Consider the following 16,149-nt stretch of genomic DNA (forward strand, 5'->3'; position numbering starts at 1 on the left):
CACTTTACAGGAGAAAAGAGTTGAACTGCAGTTGTACATTTTAGTACAAAAATGTTTCAATGCATACTTCTTTCAAAAAATGATGGAGTTGTACACTTATATTTCATATTAATCTCTAATGCATGAGTTGGATGTAAAACTAATTGTCCCCTTTAAATGTATGAAAATCAAAAGTGTTTATTAGTTTCATATAAAAACACTTTACGTTTTTTAATGCAAATAAAGTTAGACTAATATTTTAGTGACCAGTGAACCAGCAAAGCAAGCTTGGATTGCAAAGCGATAAAAAAGAACTCCGTACACAAGTGAGCAGGGGGCGGTAGCCCCCTAGCTGAACCAAATTGCTTATAGTTATTCAACATCATGGTTTGCTCGGTTGAGGTTTAACATATGTTAGGAAGAAAATACAGACTGAATTTTTATTGCACATTTCTGTTGTTATCGGGCATTGGACAGATATACTCGCAGGAATGAAGTAAGGCAAAAATTTTAAAAACTTACATTTCAATTTATAGGCTCTTTGGCTTCGTAACCACTTCGTCTGAATGCCTTCATTGCTTGTAAAACGACCTAATGCATAGTCAGAAATATACCACTTAATATCAAAGGAAGATACATTAAGAAATTCTCTTCCATAACTATCTTTAACAATAAATTCTATTTCCAAATCTTGAGAGCTGTGAACAGCAATCTGCAAATAAAAACAGGAAAAAAACTTCATCATTTCAACATTAATGCACACGTGAACAATTACGATGCGTTAGAAAAATGAAATCAAGGAGACCTCTGAAAAGTAAATGCAAGAACGAAGTTTATTATAGATATTAAAAAGGACAATAAAGCAAAATCAGTTCAAGAATGTTGGTTCAACAATGTTTTCATAATATAATAAAAATAAATCTTATTTTGATTTCTTCACATTCAGATGAATATACTTAACTTTCAGGGGAAAGAGCACTCCTCATTTTAATTAATTTTTAAAATTAAATATCTGCAACTGTAATACAAGCTCTGAAAGCAAAAAAAAAAAAGGTTTTCTTACATACTAAAAAAAAACAAAGGGCAGCACCTTGCCCTAGATTGAACTCAAGAATTCATTTAGAATGGCTTATAATCAGGGAAATTAAAATCTAAACCAATGTACAACATTTAAATAACAAAAACTTAATGAGAATTTATAGCTAATGTTCAGAAAACTTTATTTACAAATCATTATTGTTGTAACTAGAAAATCACACTATGGCGCACTTCAGTAATATAACCAACCAGAAATTAGATGAGTTGGCATATCAAAAATGACATGAAATACTTTGAACGGTAAAAATAAAATTTTCCTAGAATTTCTAAGCAAAAACTCAATTTCCTAGATAGGAGAAGATTCCCTACATCAAAATTAAGTCTGTGAAACAAGTTTCCACTTCATGTAAAAATATTAGTCTCAATCTTAGGTTCTGTTGTTTTTTAAAATACTTCATCAAAAGTAATAACTAAAAGAAAATTCATTTATAAAGGGAGAATTGACTATTTCAGCAACCCTTAAAAATATATGTATGTTCGGTGTAAATTCTCATCATTTGATTTGGAAAAATTGATCAACCATATACAATAGATATTATTCCAAAAAATACCAATCAGGAAAAAAAAAAAGAGAAATTGGTTTTATAAAATTCACATGGAAATAAGGTTAAAAAAAACCTCATTTTGTAAACTAGAATAACAAACTGAAACATTACATAAAACATTCAACATAAAAACTTCTTCAGATTTAGTCAATATTATTTTTCACGTTTTTAAAATTATTCAAAAAATTTTCACCAAACAAACTTTCTTGCAAAGTTCTCAAGATTAATATGCCAAATACCCTTACCTTATCAGCAGAAGCAGGACATTTCTTTCCTCCGACTGAAGGCAGAACGGGACGGAGAGTAACCGAATCTGGCGCTGCACAAATTATTCTGAAGTAAAATATTTTCATTTTGAATTATGTATGCTAAAGTAAACAATTAAAAACATAATTTTAAATAAATTTTGAAAAAGAGAAAGCCACCAAAAAATAAAACCATTGAAATCATTTTCAGTCTATTTTTGATTCTGAGAAGCAGTATCAAAATGCATTTCCCAGAATAGAGCAATCACGCTGATTAATAAAAATTTTGAACATTCCACTAAAAAAAAGTAACTTGACCATGGATTGTTTTATGGTACAAAAATGTGATACAGCTTTAAAAACAGGCATACATTTTCGTCCTACAAATACAGTAACCCCTCGTTATATCGCGCCTTTTGGGGGACGAAGAAAAAGAGCGATATATCCGAAAGAGCGATATAACGGAGGGCAAGAAAAAATAGTTATGTCTATTACACAAGTAAATTGGCATTTGTTCTTTTTGACATTAGTTTCTAATGGTTTCGATGTGGGTACTATCACACCTATTGAAATTTAAACAAGATTGAAATTTAAGTAAATTTTCACTGTCAGAAAGTTAAAATCATCAAATAGCGAATGAAGACTATCTTTCTGAGCTACCGCGAGATAAGAATGAACATTCCAATACCCTCTTGTTCCGAGTAGGTTTTCTAATCCGTTTTACTTGCTGTAGAAAGGATGTGAAAAGTAAAAGAAACCAGATTGTTTACAAGAAACTATTTCGCCCGTCCAGATCATTATTCCCTTCTTTGATGCAAATCCTGGTTTGTGCAACCAAGTACAAATCTTTTCTGTACTAAAAGAAAGGCGTATGTTCTCTTCTACATGGGCTAATATGACACTTGCTTGATGTCTCTCACTCCTTGTAAAGGCAATGTATCAATACAAAAGAAGATGTCAAGTAGTTTACAGACCATCTTAAACTGAAATATACTGCGCGGGTATGTACATTTGGATGACAGGAATTGCTGCTGCTTTTCCAGCTAATTCAGAAGAATTGCTTCCTTTTGTTCATTGACAAAATAGAGAAGAAAGAGACCTTCTCTGTGCAATACCATATGTTTTCAGAAATGGTTTCAAACTTAAAGCAAAGTTTTTTTCTTATTTTAGGCTTTAATATTTCGGGAGACAGAAGAAAAGAGCGATATATCCGAATGAGCGATATAACGAGGGGCTACTGTATTTGAAATATGAAGCAGTGATAGGCAAAGGAATGTAAGTGGACATTTTCTAGTTTTGGAGTAAGATGTATTTTAAGTTGCAATCCTAGGTTGACTTTCATTGAAAATTTTCTTAATCATGCTGTGTAGCAGATTTTACCAGAGCTACTAGTACTATATCTTGCCCCAAACAGAGGAGAGGTTCACCTTCCATTTGTACCAGTTATCTCCAAATTTATTTGTGACACTTACATCCCTTTGCTTCTCACTGCCTCATATGTAAAAAGAAAAGAAACAGAGCTGTAAATTTAGAATATTTCTTATGTAACTAATATAAGAGCATCAGATTTGAAAATGTTTATTCAGAAAACTGGAATATTAGTTTTGAAACAAAAAAAATGGAAAGCTGAATATATATATATGAAAGGATTGCCACAACAGGAGTCTGTGCAGGATTTTTCACAGGGTCCCTTTTTTATGAATTTCAAACAAACATTTTGTGAAAATTCAAATAATTTGCAAAATTTAAACATGTATTAACACATTAATGAAAATATGAAATTCAACATTAGAGCTTACAGCACTATAATTTCAGTTTATCTTGCAGACTATTTTTGGGTTTTTTAATAAGCATCACAGATTGCTAAGAGAGATTCCGTTGCTGGTAACTTATTAAAAAATTTCAATAAGTTACCAGTTATAATTCACTTAGATTTTTGAAGTGATTAAAAAAAAGTGACTGAGTAAGTACAGTGCTAGTAACATTAGAAATAATTTCTTTAAGCTAATTGCTAGGATCTACTAGTGTATTCAAATCAGCGTTGAAAATTATTTGTTGTAATCAAACACTAAAAAAAATTATGAATTTAAAAATAAATAAATAAAATTTTTTAAAAAAGGAGTGTAATACTATTTTACGAAAAGAAAAAAACAACAAACCTGACAGAGGCTTCATTTGATGCAGGATGAATATTGGTTTCACAAGGACGATTTCCTACTTTAAGAGTGAATACCTAATGAAAAAGATTTTAATGGTTCACAACATTATTATTTAAGAACAATAGAATTCCATATAACTCATTTTTAACAGTACGATAGAAATAAATTCAAAAACAACTTACTTCTTCACCGTACCATTTACAAAATGCAGATATTTTATGTAGATCTAAAAAAGAAAATAATTTTATTACACATTCTGTTAGTTATGCAAGTAACACATTTTTTAATTAAGTTTACCTGTTGATTCTGATGAATTTTTCACAATAGAAGTATCCACAAAATCATGTTGAGGTGAAACTAAAATAAAAAAATATTTCATAAATGTCATTATTGTAAACATTTCTGTAACAAATGATACTCAAACAACCTTACATTATTCCATGTTTTTGTACTAACTGCATACCTTTTTAAAGTTTGAATTTTTTTTCCCTAACCCCCTTAAAATGCAATCTGGAAGCAGAAAATGCTATCCTAATTGTAGCCTAACAAAATTTTATATTTACCCTTAAAATTTCAATTGGCACCTTTTTCATCTTGTGCCTGATAGAAATTGGTAACTTTTTTTTTTCACCATAGGATGGTAAACATGTTCACAATCGGAAATTCTTATGGATCAAATGGGAAATTCTGAATATTTTTAATGTTATCAGTGATTGGAGGGCATTTAGGAAAAGATGAGAAAAGAGAAGGGTGTAAAATTGTTTTTGTGGATTATGCTGCACCACATAAAACCATTCAGCAGTATGAGCCAGAAGTTTGTCCCTAAACAGTATTTCAAGGATCCAACCCCAGGATCAAGGACTATTCAAAAATTTTAAAGCCCTCTACAAAATCCTTATTCCGAAGAAAATTTCCCTAGTGAAAAAGGAAGAAAATCAGGGTTTCCGCTACGGTCGCTTTTTTTTGCGAAATGCAAAAACACTATCTCCATTGCTAAAATAAAACAAAGCATTTTCGCTTTTTTGCTCAAGTAAAAACAAAGTAATAATTTCAAAAAACAAAACAATGTATATTCCATGATAAGGAGCGAGCATGGTGATAGTCAACTTCATCTTTTTCGAATCTTAGCTAAGATGTTAAATTACCATTGAGTTCAACAATACTTAATAAGGCTCCCAATAATGCATTTATTAGGAGGAAGGGACTGCAACGTTTTAAAAACCAAACTTTTCTTTTTTTTTTTTTAATGATAAGCAAAATTTTTTATTTTACATTAAAAAAATAAAATAGCTGCTGCACTTATTTCTTTAAAAACGTCATAGATGAAATTTGAATTTAATTTTCAACTGCAGATGAAACACACTGAGGCATTTAGAAAGATGATAATGTGCAACATTTTAGCCTTTTGCTAAAACTTTTTCCCCAATTTTAGCTTTTTTGCTAAAAAACTTTTGGACTCAGCTTAAACCCTGGAGCAAATTCTCTAAGCCAATTAACAAAGAAGGTCAACGTCTTATCTGTTGTTCATCGGATATCAATTAGACTAAAGTAACCTCCTACACAGCACAAAGATACTTCCTTAATTCTATAGAAATAACTTTGAGCTGAAAAGTAAAATAAAATAAAGTAATATTAATTTTAAACGTGGGTGAATTTCACAGAGGTGATTGCAATCCGATTTAGAAATGTGAAAAAAAATAAGGACTGGAGTACAAAAAATGGTAAAAAATGAAAAATTTAAAAGTAATCAGTAAAAGATGGAAAAAGTGAAAAGGGCTTGCCACTCTTTTTCAAAGACCTGTCAGAAAAATCAAGCATTTTTAAGATTTTTCAAGGACCCATTTAAAAGTCAAGTACTCTTCTAGGGCCACGGATTGCCGAGACAAAATTCAAGGATTATCAAGGACCATGGGAATCCTGTAATAAAGATTTGGGATAATAGCAGTTTACAAGATATTTTTAGTACCAGGTTAAAATTTTAAAAAAATTCTAAGACTCTTGAAAAGAAACTATGAATTTAAAAAAGTCTTTTTTCTAAAAAAATTTCCATGAAGCATAACCTTATCTTTTGTATTATGACATACCTAAATGTCAGTACTTTATATTGTAGTAAGAAACTCAACCATCATAACCAGCAACAGTACAAAAAATAATCTAAGAAAACAAAATATTATACCTTCAACAAAATGTCCTTTGCATGTAGGCCACGGATTAGGTCCACCTTCAAAAATCAAGTCCATAGATGAGCCTGCAGCTATTAAAGCTTCGCTTCGTGGGTATATAGCCTAAAAAAACTTTAGTTTGCATTCGATCAAAATACAAAACATAGAATATAAAATTAATGAATGAAAAAGATACCTTTAGTTTTGTATAGCATCCAACAACTAAAGCTTTTTTCAATGATATATCTTCAAGCTCATATTTTGCTCGTATTCTACTAAAACCTTTGGAAAGACATTTGAAGCAAATATTTCGACATGCCGAAAAGGTTACAGCCGAAGTTACACCTATTGGAAATACAAAGGGTTGTACAAAATGTGTAATTTCAACTGTTAAACATACTATTTATTAATTCATTAGAAAATTAATTTAATACTGCAACAAACAAGCATAAGCCACATAACAGTGAATTTTACAAACTAAATGGCTGAAAAAAGTTTCACCTGGAATTAAAGTACTTCACTGTAATGTGTGATTTTTTTTTCATATACTCTTCTCACTTACTCAGGGTTCCTGCTTAGACTTTGGGAGGGAAAAAGAAGGAAACAAGAGTAATTCAAAATCAATCCAAAAGATTAACGTTGCATCTTATATTAATTTCGTGCTGGTGTTTTGGTCCCTAGCGGTTTGTGAGATAAAAAAGAATTTTGCATTAATTTCTTTTAGTGTTTGTTTCAGTTAATGGAATAGATACCATTTTACAAATGTATGTAATGAAGAACAATACTTACAGCATGTGCTTAAAGAATGTAACTGTCAGGGAGAAAATAAGATCTGACTAGGTTGTTGCGCTATTGGTTTAAATGACAAATATACATTTCCGAAAGTTATGTAACCTTGAAATAAATTGGGAAGATCAGCTAAACAGATGGGCCCCATTATTAGTATAAGGAGTGGTGAGATGGAGCAAAATATATGACCATGGGAAGAAGGGCTGACCATCTTCCCTAAACGCAAGGGTGCCCCCCCCCCAATGAGAAAATTACCCATCAAAACCCTCCTAAAAATTTCAACGGTGTTACCTAAAGTATATTATTGTAGCTTACTTAATACATAAGTTCATTAGTGTACTAAATTATACAAGTTTATAAGGGGTTTTACTTACGGCTATTTTGCCGATATTTTTCAATCTCCTTTTGGGCCATTGCTGCTTTCATACCACACTCACAAAGTCTCTACTTGAAATACAAGCTTACCCCAGTTGCCACTGGGTGTAACTTCCAATTGGATGAGTTGGGGTGCGTTTTTGTTGCATAACAATGATAGCCACTAATAGCCAATCAGGTTCGTACACGTGCTTTTGAGCTTGTATATAAGATCGCAGGCTAGTAGATGAAATAGTAGGACTTGGGGATGGTTGTCTTAAATAGCAGTCATGTGTAGTATTATAGGATTTTTGTCATGTAGTATTAGTGTTGCATATTCGTCTTTAGCTGCTGTTCGGCTGTGGTATAAGAGATGGAGTTGTATAGGTGATATAATTAATCAATTTAAATTTCTCCGGTTATTTTTACTTATCTATTAGATGATAACTTAAATGTTTACCCTAAGGCCTAGTCATTTTTTTTTTCTTTTTTTTTGCACATACTCTTAACCAGTTTTTAACTTATTACCAGTTTTTAAGCTTTAATAAATGGTTTATTGATTTTAAAAGGATTAAATTGTCATACTCAACAGTCTACATGTATTCATTTAGTATACATTTCTGAAAAACATTAGGTATCCTAACAAACGGCGCAGTCTGCCCCATGACCTCCCCCCCCCCCTAGGTGGGCACCCCTGATGGGAAAGGAATAGACTAATGTGCAACTACTTAAGGGTTAATGGACTGATTTGAAGGCATAAGTTTAAAATAAAGAAAACAAAACACTTTGAACTCTCAAAGGCATGCAAGGCCTTTGTTAATAACTGTTCTTGTGATATTAAACTTACAAAATTGATTATGTGCATTACATCAGCTCTGGCATGAATGTAATACACACTACACAAAGAAAATTATTATATTCTAAAGAATGAAATCTCCAGCCCAGCCAAAGTAAAGCATTTCATTTGTAGTATTTTCTAAAAAGGTAAGAATTAAAGGGAAATTCTGCAAATCTGCAGAAGGAAAACATGCTTGATACAGACAGGGTTCATACTCTATTTGGATGAAAAAATTCCATGACTTTTCCAAGACTTTTTCATGACTTCATAAAAATTTTCATGACCTTGTTACATGAAGAGAATAGTACAATTTAATACCAAGCCTGCTAATTTTTTTGGAAATGAGCATCAGCAAAACTTTTACGTGAATACCACTATTTCATTGAAGCACTTACTTATGATTGAAAAAATATCAGAGTTCACCAAAAAAACTAAGCTAAGCTATTCTTATTTGGCTTCATCACATATATGTAAGTAAAAAATACAGTGAATGGAATATAATGGTGTTTAATGTCTAACTTTTTTTTTTTTTTTGTAAACAGGCAGAATGATAATGAATGGGACAAAGGGTTGAATGACTCATTAATAAGTTTCAATAAATTTGCTTCCAAAGTTTCCTTTTAGTACCAACAATGCATTTAATCATCCACGTAATTTAACAGTACTTTGGTTCTTTAAAGTAAAGTCACATTCTGTAGTAAATTAATGTTTCTAAACCAGATATTTATTTTTAAAAAAACATTCAATAGTGATTTAAATGTACTTTTATTTGCACATATTCAAATGCATACTAATTAATAGGTTTAAAAATAATAGAACATAGTGTTTGATTCCTGACATTGAGTTTTGCGGGCCGTGTGTTGGGCACTAGTTTTAGAATATTAGAATTCCCCTATTTCTGTTTGCTATCGCCTGACTAAAGATCTTTATTTTCTAAAACCTTCAACAAATTAAGATAAACTCTGATAAATTTAATAATAAAGTTTTTACAAGTGATGGAAACGAACTCTGATGCAATCAAATTGCATTTTTGAGTGGGCGTGGCAAAATCAAGAATGTGAAATTTCACTCTACAGAATAAAAAATGTAAGAAGCATTGAAAATAATAGTAAATCCAAAATGAGTGTGCAAGCAATAAAATTACATTGCAAAAAAATGACAAGTGGCTGCAACAGAAGTGGATGCAATGAGATTTCAAAATTCAGATTTGTTTTTGGAATCGTTCAATTTTCGCGTTTTAATAGCTTTTATGTGCAATACTGTTAAATCACTCAAGATTTTTAATGCTCTTTCAGATACAGTTACTTTCTCTTGCCCAGGACATTTTTCCATGACCTTAAATAAATTTCCATGACTTTGAATGAAAATTTAAATTTTCCATGACTTTTCCAGGTCTGAAATGTGCTTATTTTTTTCCCATGACTTTCCAGGATTTCCATGACCCGTACGAACCCTGTACAGAAGATTGCAAAGCATATTTTATCCCCGTTTATCCTTTTGTACTGGTACCTCAAAGTGTAAAGTTCCATTGCATGTGTGACATGAACTGATCCGTGTTTAAGTTGCGTCTTCCTGATTCCTGTGCGTTACATATCACTCCACGATGATGCTGGCAGCGCCAGCACATGATCCGTTGGAAATCCTGGTGCTTAGTTGTGCAGAGGTTTGTGTCCTGGCTCCCACAATAAAGCATTTTAATTATTGCGAGATTTTTTGATCTCCATAACAATCAAATCCGAAAGATCCAAGTAGAAACTATATGTTACCGAACTGATGCATGGGTTGCACATGTTTTCTCACAATTATTTATGTAATGAGTTTTTTGAATTGATTTTTGCAGTACTAAGACAAGTTTGACTAATCACTTTTCCTGTCAGACTATCTTATGCTTTAAAATCTGTTTAATTTCTAAAAATACGCCTCAAAAACATTATCTTCCCCCCTAAAAGTTAAAACATACAGCCCCTCTAAAATGGGGGAAAATATTCATTGACCTTGCCCGTAATTTTTAAAATATTTGTTATTCATGTGTAGTTAAAATGCCCTATTAATTTTGTTTTTTAAGTACCTTTAAAAATGGAAAACTTCCATGGCTAAATAGGCACTTGGGATGTTCAACCATAGGTAAAAACAGATAATGTATAAGAGTTAAATAGCTTTGTTCCTCAAATTAATAGAAAGGAAAACAATGTTAAAACTAAAAACGAAAATTTGCAAAAAATTTCAGTTACATGTTTTAGGGTTTCTAAGGGCCACTTTCGATAAAGAAAGTTGTGAGCTCATGCATATAAAGTTTCGCAATTTTTTTGTAAATTTGTGTTTAATGTTGTTTTTCTCACTATAGAATAAAACAGTTTGAAAGTAATACATACCATCTATAAGAGTTAATTTCTGATTGTCATCAATTATTACGTTCAGAGGTACTTCAGAGCAATTATTAAACATTTTTGTAACTTTATCTAAAAGGAAAAAAGAAAACTACATCATCCGATAACAAAGTAAAAGAGAATTGAGAATCGTTTTAAAAATCACTAAAGAATATTCACCTGGTAAATAACCATACATTGCAACTGGAACAATTAATGACCCATTGATCTCAGCCTCTACATTGTATGGCAAAATCTGCATGTCCACAACGGGCTGTATCGACACCTACACAGATATATTTTGGTTGCAAAATCTATGTCAACAATCAAATTTTTACACAGAAATTATTTTTTTTTTCTTCTAGGAAATTACTTCAAAAATCCGATCAAATGGGGACCACAATAGTCGAAATTTACAAAAATGACCAAGAGAAACTCATTTTGGGAACTAGTATGCTATTTAATCATTCATATTAACATGTATATAAATAACAAAATACAGCACATAACGCTACAATAAGTGATCATGTTTTTAAACAAGAGTTTACAAAAATTAACTCTCACTGTTCACCGAACATAAAGCGGAAATATTTACAATCCGTGATGAGCTAATGTCAAGCAAATGAACAAAGAAAATCAAACAAACTCCTGAAAAACACATTAACTTCTCACAAAGAAAATTGAACTAATTTATGTTTTTTTTCTTTTTTGAAGGACTAACTCATATTAAAAAAATAATAATAATAATCGCTGATTTTTGGCTGAGAGAACTTAGGAGTTCTTGAGAGTTCATTGAAACTTCATGGGAATGTGTTCCGGTTTTTAGACATTCTACTGCATCATGAAAAACTTAACTTTTATCTTAACTAAATAATAGGAAAATAACGTTCAGATTCTATAAAATTAGGGAGATGACTTTTTTAAACACCAAAAAAGGCAAAAAAAAAAAAAAAAACATAATAATAATAATAATAATAACATTACCAATGAATTTCAATAAAAATTTTACAATTTACAAAAATACAACTTGAAATATCTCACCTCAGCTGATCCACTAAAATAAGGAATGTGAGCATCAGTTGCATGTACTTTGAAAGCACCAAGACCAAAAGTTGAAACTTGGGCCCTTTGTTCATCATCTGTATAAACTGCCTGCACAGAACCTAATGATGGATCACTAGACATCCAGTTAAAACTACCAGTCCCACCAGATGCCTAGTTAAAAGTAAATTGAAGATCATAAATTAATTTCAAATTCATAAATTCTGTATTTGCAATTCAAGCAAATATTCTATATATATTTATATATAACTTTCTATAATGATTTCAAAAGTCCAAAAATTTATTTCATGATAAAAATTTAGTTACCCAAATTAAAATAGTAATTTTTATATAATGACTAAAAAATTCTCTTAAATATTAGATGCACAATAGTTGATGATCTAATGGCATTTACTTTTAACACTTCTAATACTAGTCACTCATAGGAATTAGTTTAACTAACCAAACTTAAAATAGTTAAACTACATATGGTAGTAGGTACAGGGGACACTGAATGTGTAAAGTAAAGTAAAGATGTTTGTCCTGAATTGAGACAGTTACTACCAGATTCAAAATATTCTTGGCCCCCCAACAGGCTTTCAGTTAACCTGGACATTAAAATTTCTACAGTTAAAATTGGTCTGTGACTGCCTCTCTTTCTGCATGGATCTCTTTTCTGTTCCAATTGACAAAGCAAAATATTGCCTTATCTCCCAGATAAAGAACAGAAATCTGGGATTGACACACCACTATTTATTCTTATGCACAACACAGCAACATAACTAAATTTTGGAGGGTTTATTTTATTTTTATTATTCTTTTTTTTTTTTTTTTGTTACTTGGAATGCTAAAACAAAATATGAATTATATGTTCACACAACTATAATGCAAAAAATTAAATGAAAATAAAAAATTTAAATAGTGTTATGAGCAAAAATTTAAAAAACATGCTTCAAAATAATCTCACTTTTAGATAAATTGAATAAATAGGCTTGGAAACAGGATCCCAGGGAAGCAAAGTATTGACAGGATGAATCCTTATGCTTTCATATATTGTAACATCTTGTGATGCAGTAACTATCGGTTGAACTTTATGAACCAGCCCATCCTATAAATAATAAGTGCAAATGAAGAAGGTAAAATGTTAACCATTTTTCTAGTTAAAAATTTAAAAATCACTCAATTTCAACTCCTTCAAACAAGGAATGCAGATATACAAATCATTTTTTTCTAAATAGTATAGTAAAAGCTTATAGGAATAACTTTTGATACAATAAATCACTTTACAAATATTAGAAGTAAACACATTAACCTAACAATTTAACCTAACTCAAATTAGAATTTTACTTCATCAACTTTAAAACTTTCAACTTAAACTCACTTAAAAAAACTATACAACTTCAATGATGTACAATTGAGAAGGTTAAATAGCCCAGCTTTGAAATTATATCAGTCTGCTTACACTCTGCCAAATATAAAACTGGAAAATGTTAAGTTTTCGGCATAACTTATTTATTTCATTAGCACAAAAGTATTTTTGAAGATGAATCCAGTCGAATCTCACTGTTATAAGGGACAAGAAACTTGCCCAGCATATGATATGTCAATGCAAATCCTAGAGGCTACAGCAACATCAGCTGCCAGAAAAAGAAATTTAGCTCATTCTCGTAGGTACATAACAAAAACAGAAACATGCTATCTACACCAGGGGTGATAGTGGCCTGAAGTAAAACTTTCTGTAGATAGTTTGAAATTTTTGAAACAATGAGGAAGTCTGACAAAAAATTCAGAGGTGGCTTATGATACTGTTTTTAAAGAAAGAACTTCATAAATGTGCTCAAAGAACTTATAAATAAGCTAGCACTATGATTTTTTTTTTTTTTTTTTCAAAAAAAATGTTAGGAAATTCAAAATCAATTTTGCAATGTAAAAAGTGCTCTTCAAAGGGCTTTATACTTCTGATATGCATTTAAATTACCATTAGCATTTTATTTTGATGGTTATTCAACTTGTTCCAGAAATTTTACTTTTCATACTGTAACAATAATTATTTATGAATTACAATGATTAGTAAGTTTAATCATATACAATTGGCTCTCTGTTTAACAACTTTCAAGGGACCACAAAAAATCATCCTTGAGTAGAAAGCGTCTTTAAATAGAGCGTCGTTAAACCGAGAGTCAACTGCATATACAATACAAACATAGAAAGTTTGAACCATAATTAAATAATTAACTCAATTGATCAGGAGAATTATAGAAGCATATATTTGTTTAAGCAAGGCTAGCACTACAAAAAAAAAAAAAAAAAAGGTTGCAAACTTTTTTAAAAAAGTTTATTTACTTTTGAAGCTACACCCAGCAACTGCCCAGAAACTTGACAGGAGCCTGGAATAAGTGTTTTTACAACCTGGAATGTTCCGTTATTTGATTTCTGCAATATTTGAAAATACTTAGCCGGAAATTGCAGAGACACTCGAACATCCTGAAAAAGAACAGTTTAAAAACATTAAATAAGAGTGTAAAACAAATAAACTTTTAAACGGACATAATGATAATTGCACATTTTACTAACAGGCATAAATCATAATTTTGAACTAATTTCAGTTAAAAAAATATATTATGAATTCATGTGAAAAACAATTTTGTAAGGATGCTCAGTTTCATTTAAGGTTTACACATTCAACCCATCAGTTTTTTTTTTTCTTTTTTTTTTTTTTTTTTGATTGGGCTTAATTTAAAAATTCACTATCTTGCAAATACAAACTGGGTTTTTTCAAACTTTATTGCATATAAATTTACATGTATTTATCATTGTATATTGCCTACCAAATGATTCCCTTTGGTATTCCTTTGTAGACACTTTAAGATCATATCAAACAACTTTATATGACAAGGGAAGGAAAATAAGAATGGAAAAAAGGAAACCTAAAAATTTCATACTTTAATTCCACAAAATAAAACTTTAGTGGAAGAAAAAAGTTCTCACAACACAATACCTTTAATTGAGGATGAAATTAGAAACATACCTCTGTAATATAAATTGGATGGCTGTTCCGATCATAAATTTGAACAGAAACAAAGTAAGTTTTTTGTTCTTCCAAACTCCATTTATCTCCAGGAGATACAGAAAGAGCTGAAAGAAAATTTTATATATATAACTATTCATTGACTTTTTAAAAAATGGCACAAAGAAAATGTTTATTCTAAAAAGAAAGTTTCCTTTTCACTAGCACAAGATTCAAGCATAAGAAAAAAAATTTCACACACACACAAAAAAAAAAAAAAAAAGAAGACAAAATTACAATAGATTTTATTTTACAATAAGGATAAAAAGAAAGTCTATTTAATACTTAATGCATGCAAGAATAAATTTCTGTTAGCACCATTTTAATTCTTACAGTCAGGAAGTCAATAATGAAAGACTTTTAAATGTATGATATGAAAACTGTCAAAATTACTCACTAAGGTACGAAGGCACAGCAACATGTATGACAGACGATGGCAGGTAAGCAATTTCACGCCCCGTAATATCTTAAAATGCTAAGTAAAATTACATGTTTAAATATGAAACAAAACCAACAAGAAAATCATAACAACCTATATATTTTTATGAAAAAACATTTAAATTGACCTAGTAATAAAAAGTAATTAAAGTAGAAGAATTAATTCAAAAATATAAAAACATTATCATAATACAGTTGAACTGGGTTAATACCAACTGTCGAAAATCCACCAAATTGTTCGTATTAGCCGTTATTAACCATGAACATGTAAAATTGGGGACGAAAAAATGAATTTGTATAATTTACTATGTATGCCTTAGTTATATAACATAATACATTGCTAGTCATTTATATGTCTTACATTTCACGAGCTGATAGTGCTTTTCTTTTTATGCCGCTCACCATTGATTTGTAAAGGATTACCAGAAAAAGCAGCATTTAATTTGTAAGAAACATAGACTGTCATGATAAATAACACGGATTTTTCTTTCAGGAGCCAGAAAAGGTAAGCTAAGTTACAACATGAAATAATTTGTCTTATCAATGTCCTAAGGGAAAAGATCAACCTGTTCAAATATAAACAGCAACAGTACAGGGGCGCCGACTTGCGAAAAAATTTTTTTTTTGGGGGGGGGGGGGGGGCTAAACGTCACCGGTGATCCACGGGACATGTAATCACACGGATCCCCCCCCCTTTCCAAAAAAATAAAGTTCAGATTTTTGAATCTTGAAAATGCCAATTTACATATATTTTCTGATTTATACAAACAAACAATATGTGGCATGACGTTTTCAAAGTCAATCTAAGAATTGGTACCTAAATTTTCTGGTTCAATTAGATCATGTCACTTGTCTTCAGTGAAGGACATTTTTACAGTTCTATTTTGGGGGAAGTCGTCGTGCAGTGCCGTGGCTAGGCATTGATATAAAGTAGGGCACTTGACTTGCATCCCAGTGGAGCCTACACACAAAAAATATTGGTAGGGTGGGGGACATACCGCGAGTCTAACCAAGATAAATTTTCTAAATTGGAAATGGAAAAAGTAAGTTTTAGTTTTTTAAGCACTT

General features: G+C 30.8%; 1 protein-coding gene across 1 annotated transcript in view; it reads right to left on the reverse strand.

Annotated features, from left to right (window-relative positions):
- LOC129216429 (nuclear pore membrane glycoprotein 210-like) overlaps positions 1-16,149 on the reverse strand; it is a 191,021-nt gene that overhangs the window by 153,323 nt on the left and 21,549 nt on the right. The window contains exons 7-20 of the mRNA XM_054850644.1: positions 15,041-15,109; positions 14,605-14,711; positions 13,920-14,060; positions 12,544-12,684; positions 11,577-11,750; positions 10,716-10,821; positions 10,542-10,628; positions 6,385-6,533; positions 6,203-6,311; positions 4,324-4,383; positions 4,209-4,252; positions 4,027-4,100; positions 1,862-1,955; positions 502-691 (exon numbers count right to left, since the gene is read on the reverse strand). Of these exons, the coding sequence (XP_054706619.1) occupies positions 502-691; positions 1,862-1,955; positions 4,027-4,100; positions 4,209-4,252; positions 4,324-4,383; positions 6,203-6,311; positions 6,385-6,533; positions 10,542-10,628; positions 10,716-10,821; positions 11,577-11,750; positions 12,544-12,684; positions 13,920-14,060; positions 14,605-14,711; positions 15,041-15,109 (1,545 nt within the window). The remainder of the gene's footprint in view (positions 1-501; positions 692-1,861; positions 1,956-4,026; positions 4,101-4,208; positions 4,253-4,323; positions 4,384-6,202; positions 6,312-6,384; positions 6,534-10,541; positions 10,629-10,715; positions 10,822-11,576; positions 11,751-12,543; positions 12,685-13,919; positions 14,061-14,604; positions 14,712-15,040; positions 15,110-16,149) is intronic.

Source organism: Uloborus diversus, chromosome 2 (assembly GCF_026930045.1).
Source record: "Uloborus diversus isolate 005 chromosome 2, Udiv.v.3.1, whole genome shotgun sequence".
In the NCBI taxonomy this organism is placed as follows: domain Eukaryota; kingdom Metazoa; phylum Arthropoda; class Arachnida; order Araneae; family Uloboridae; genus Uloborus; species Uloborus diversus.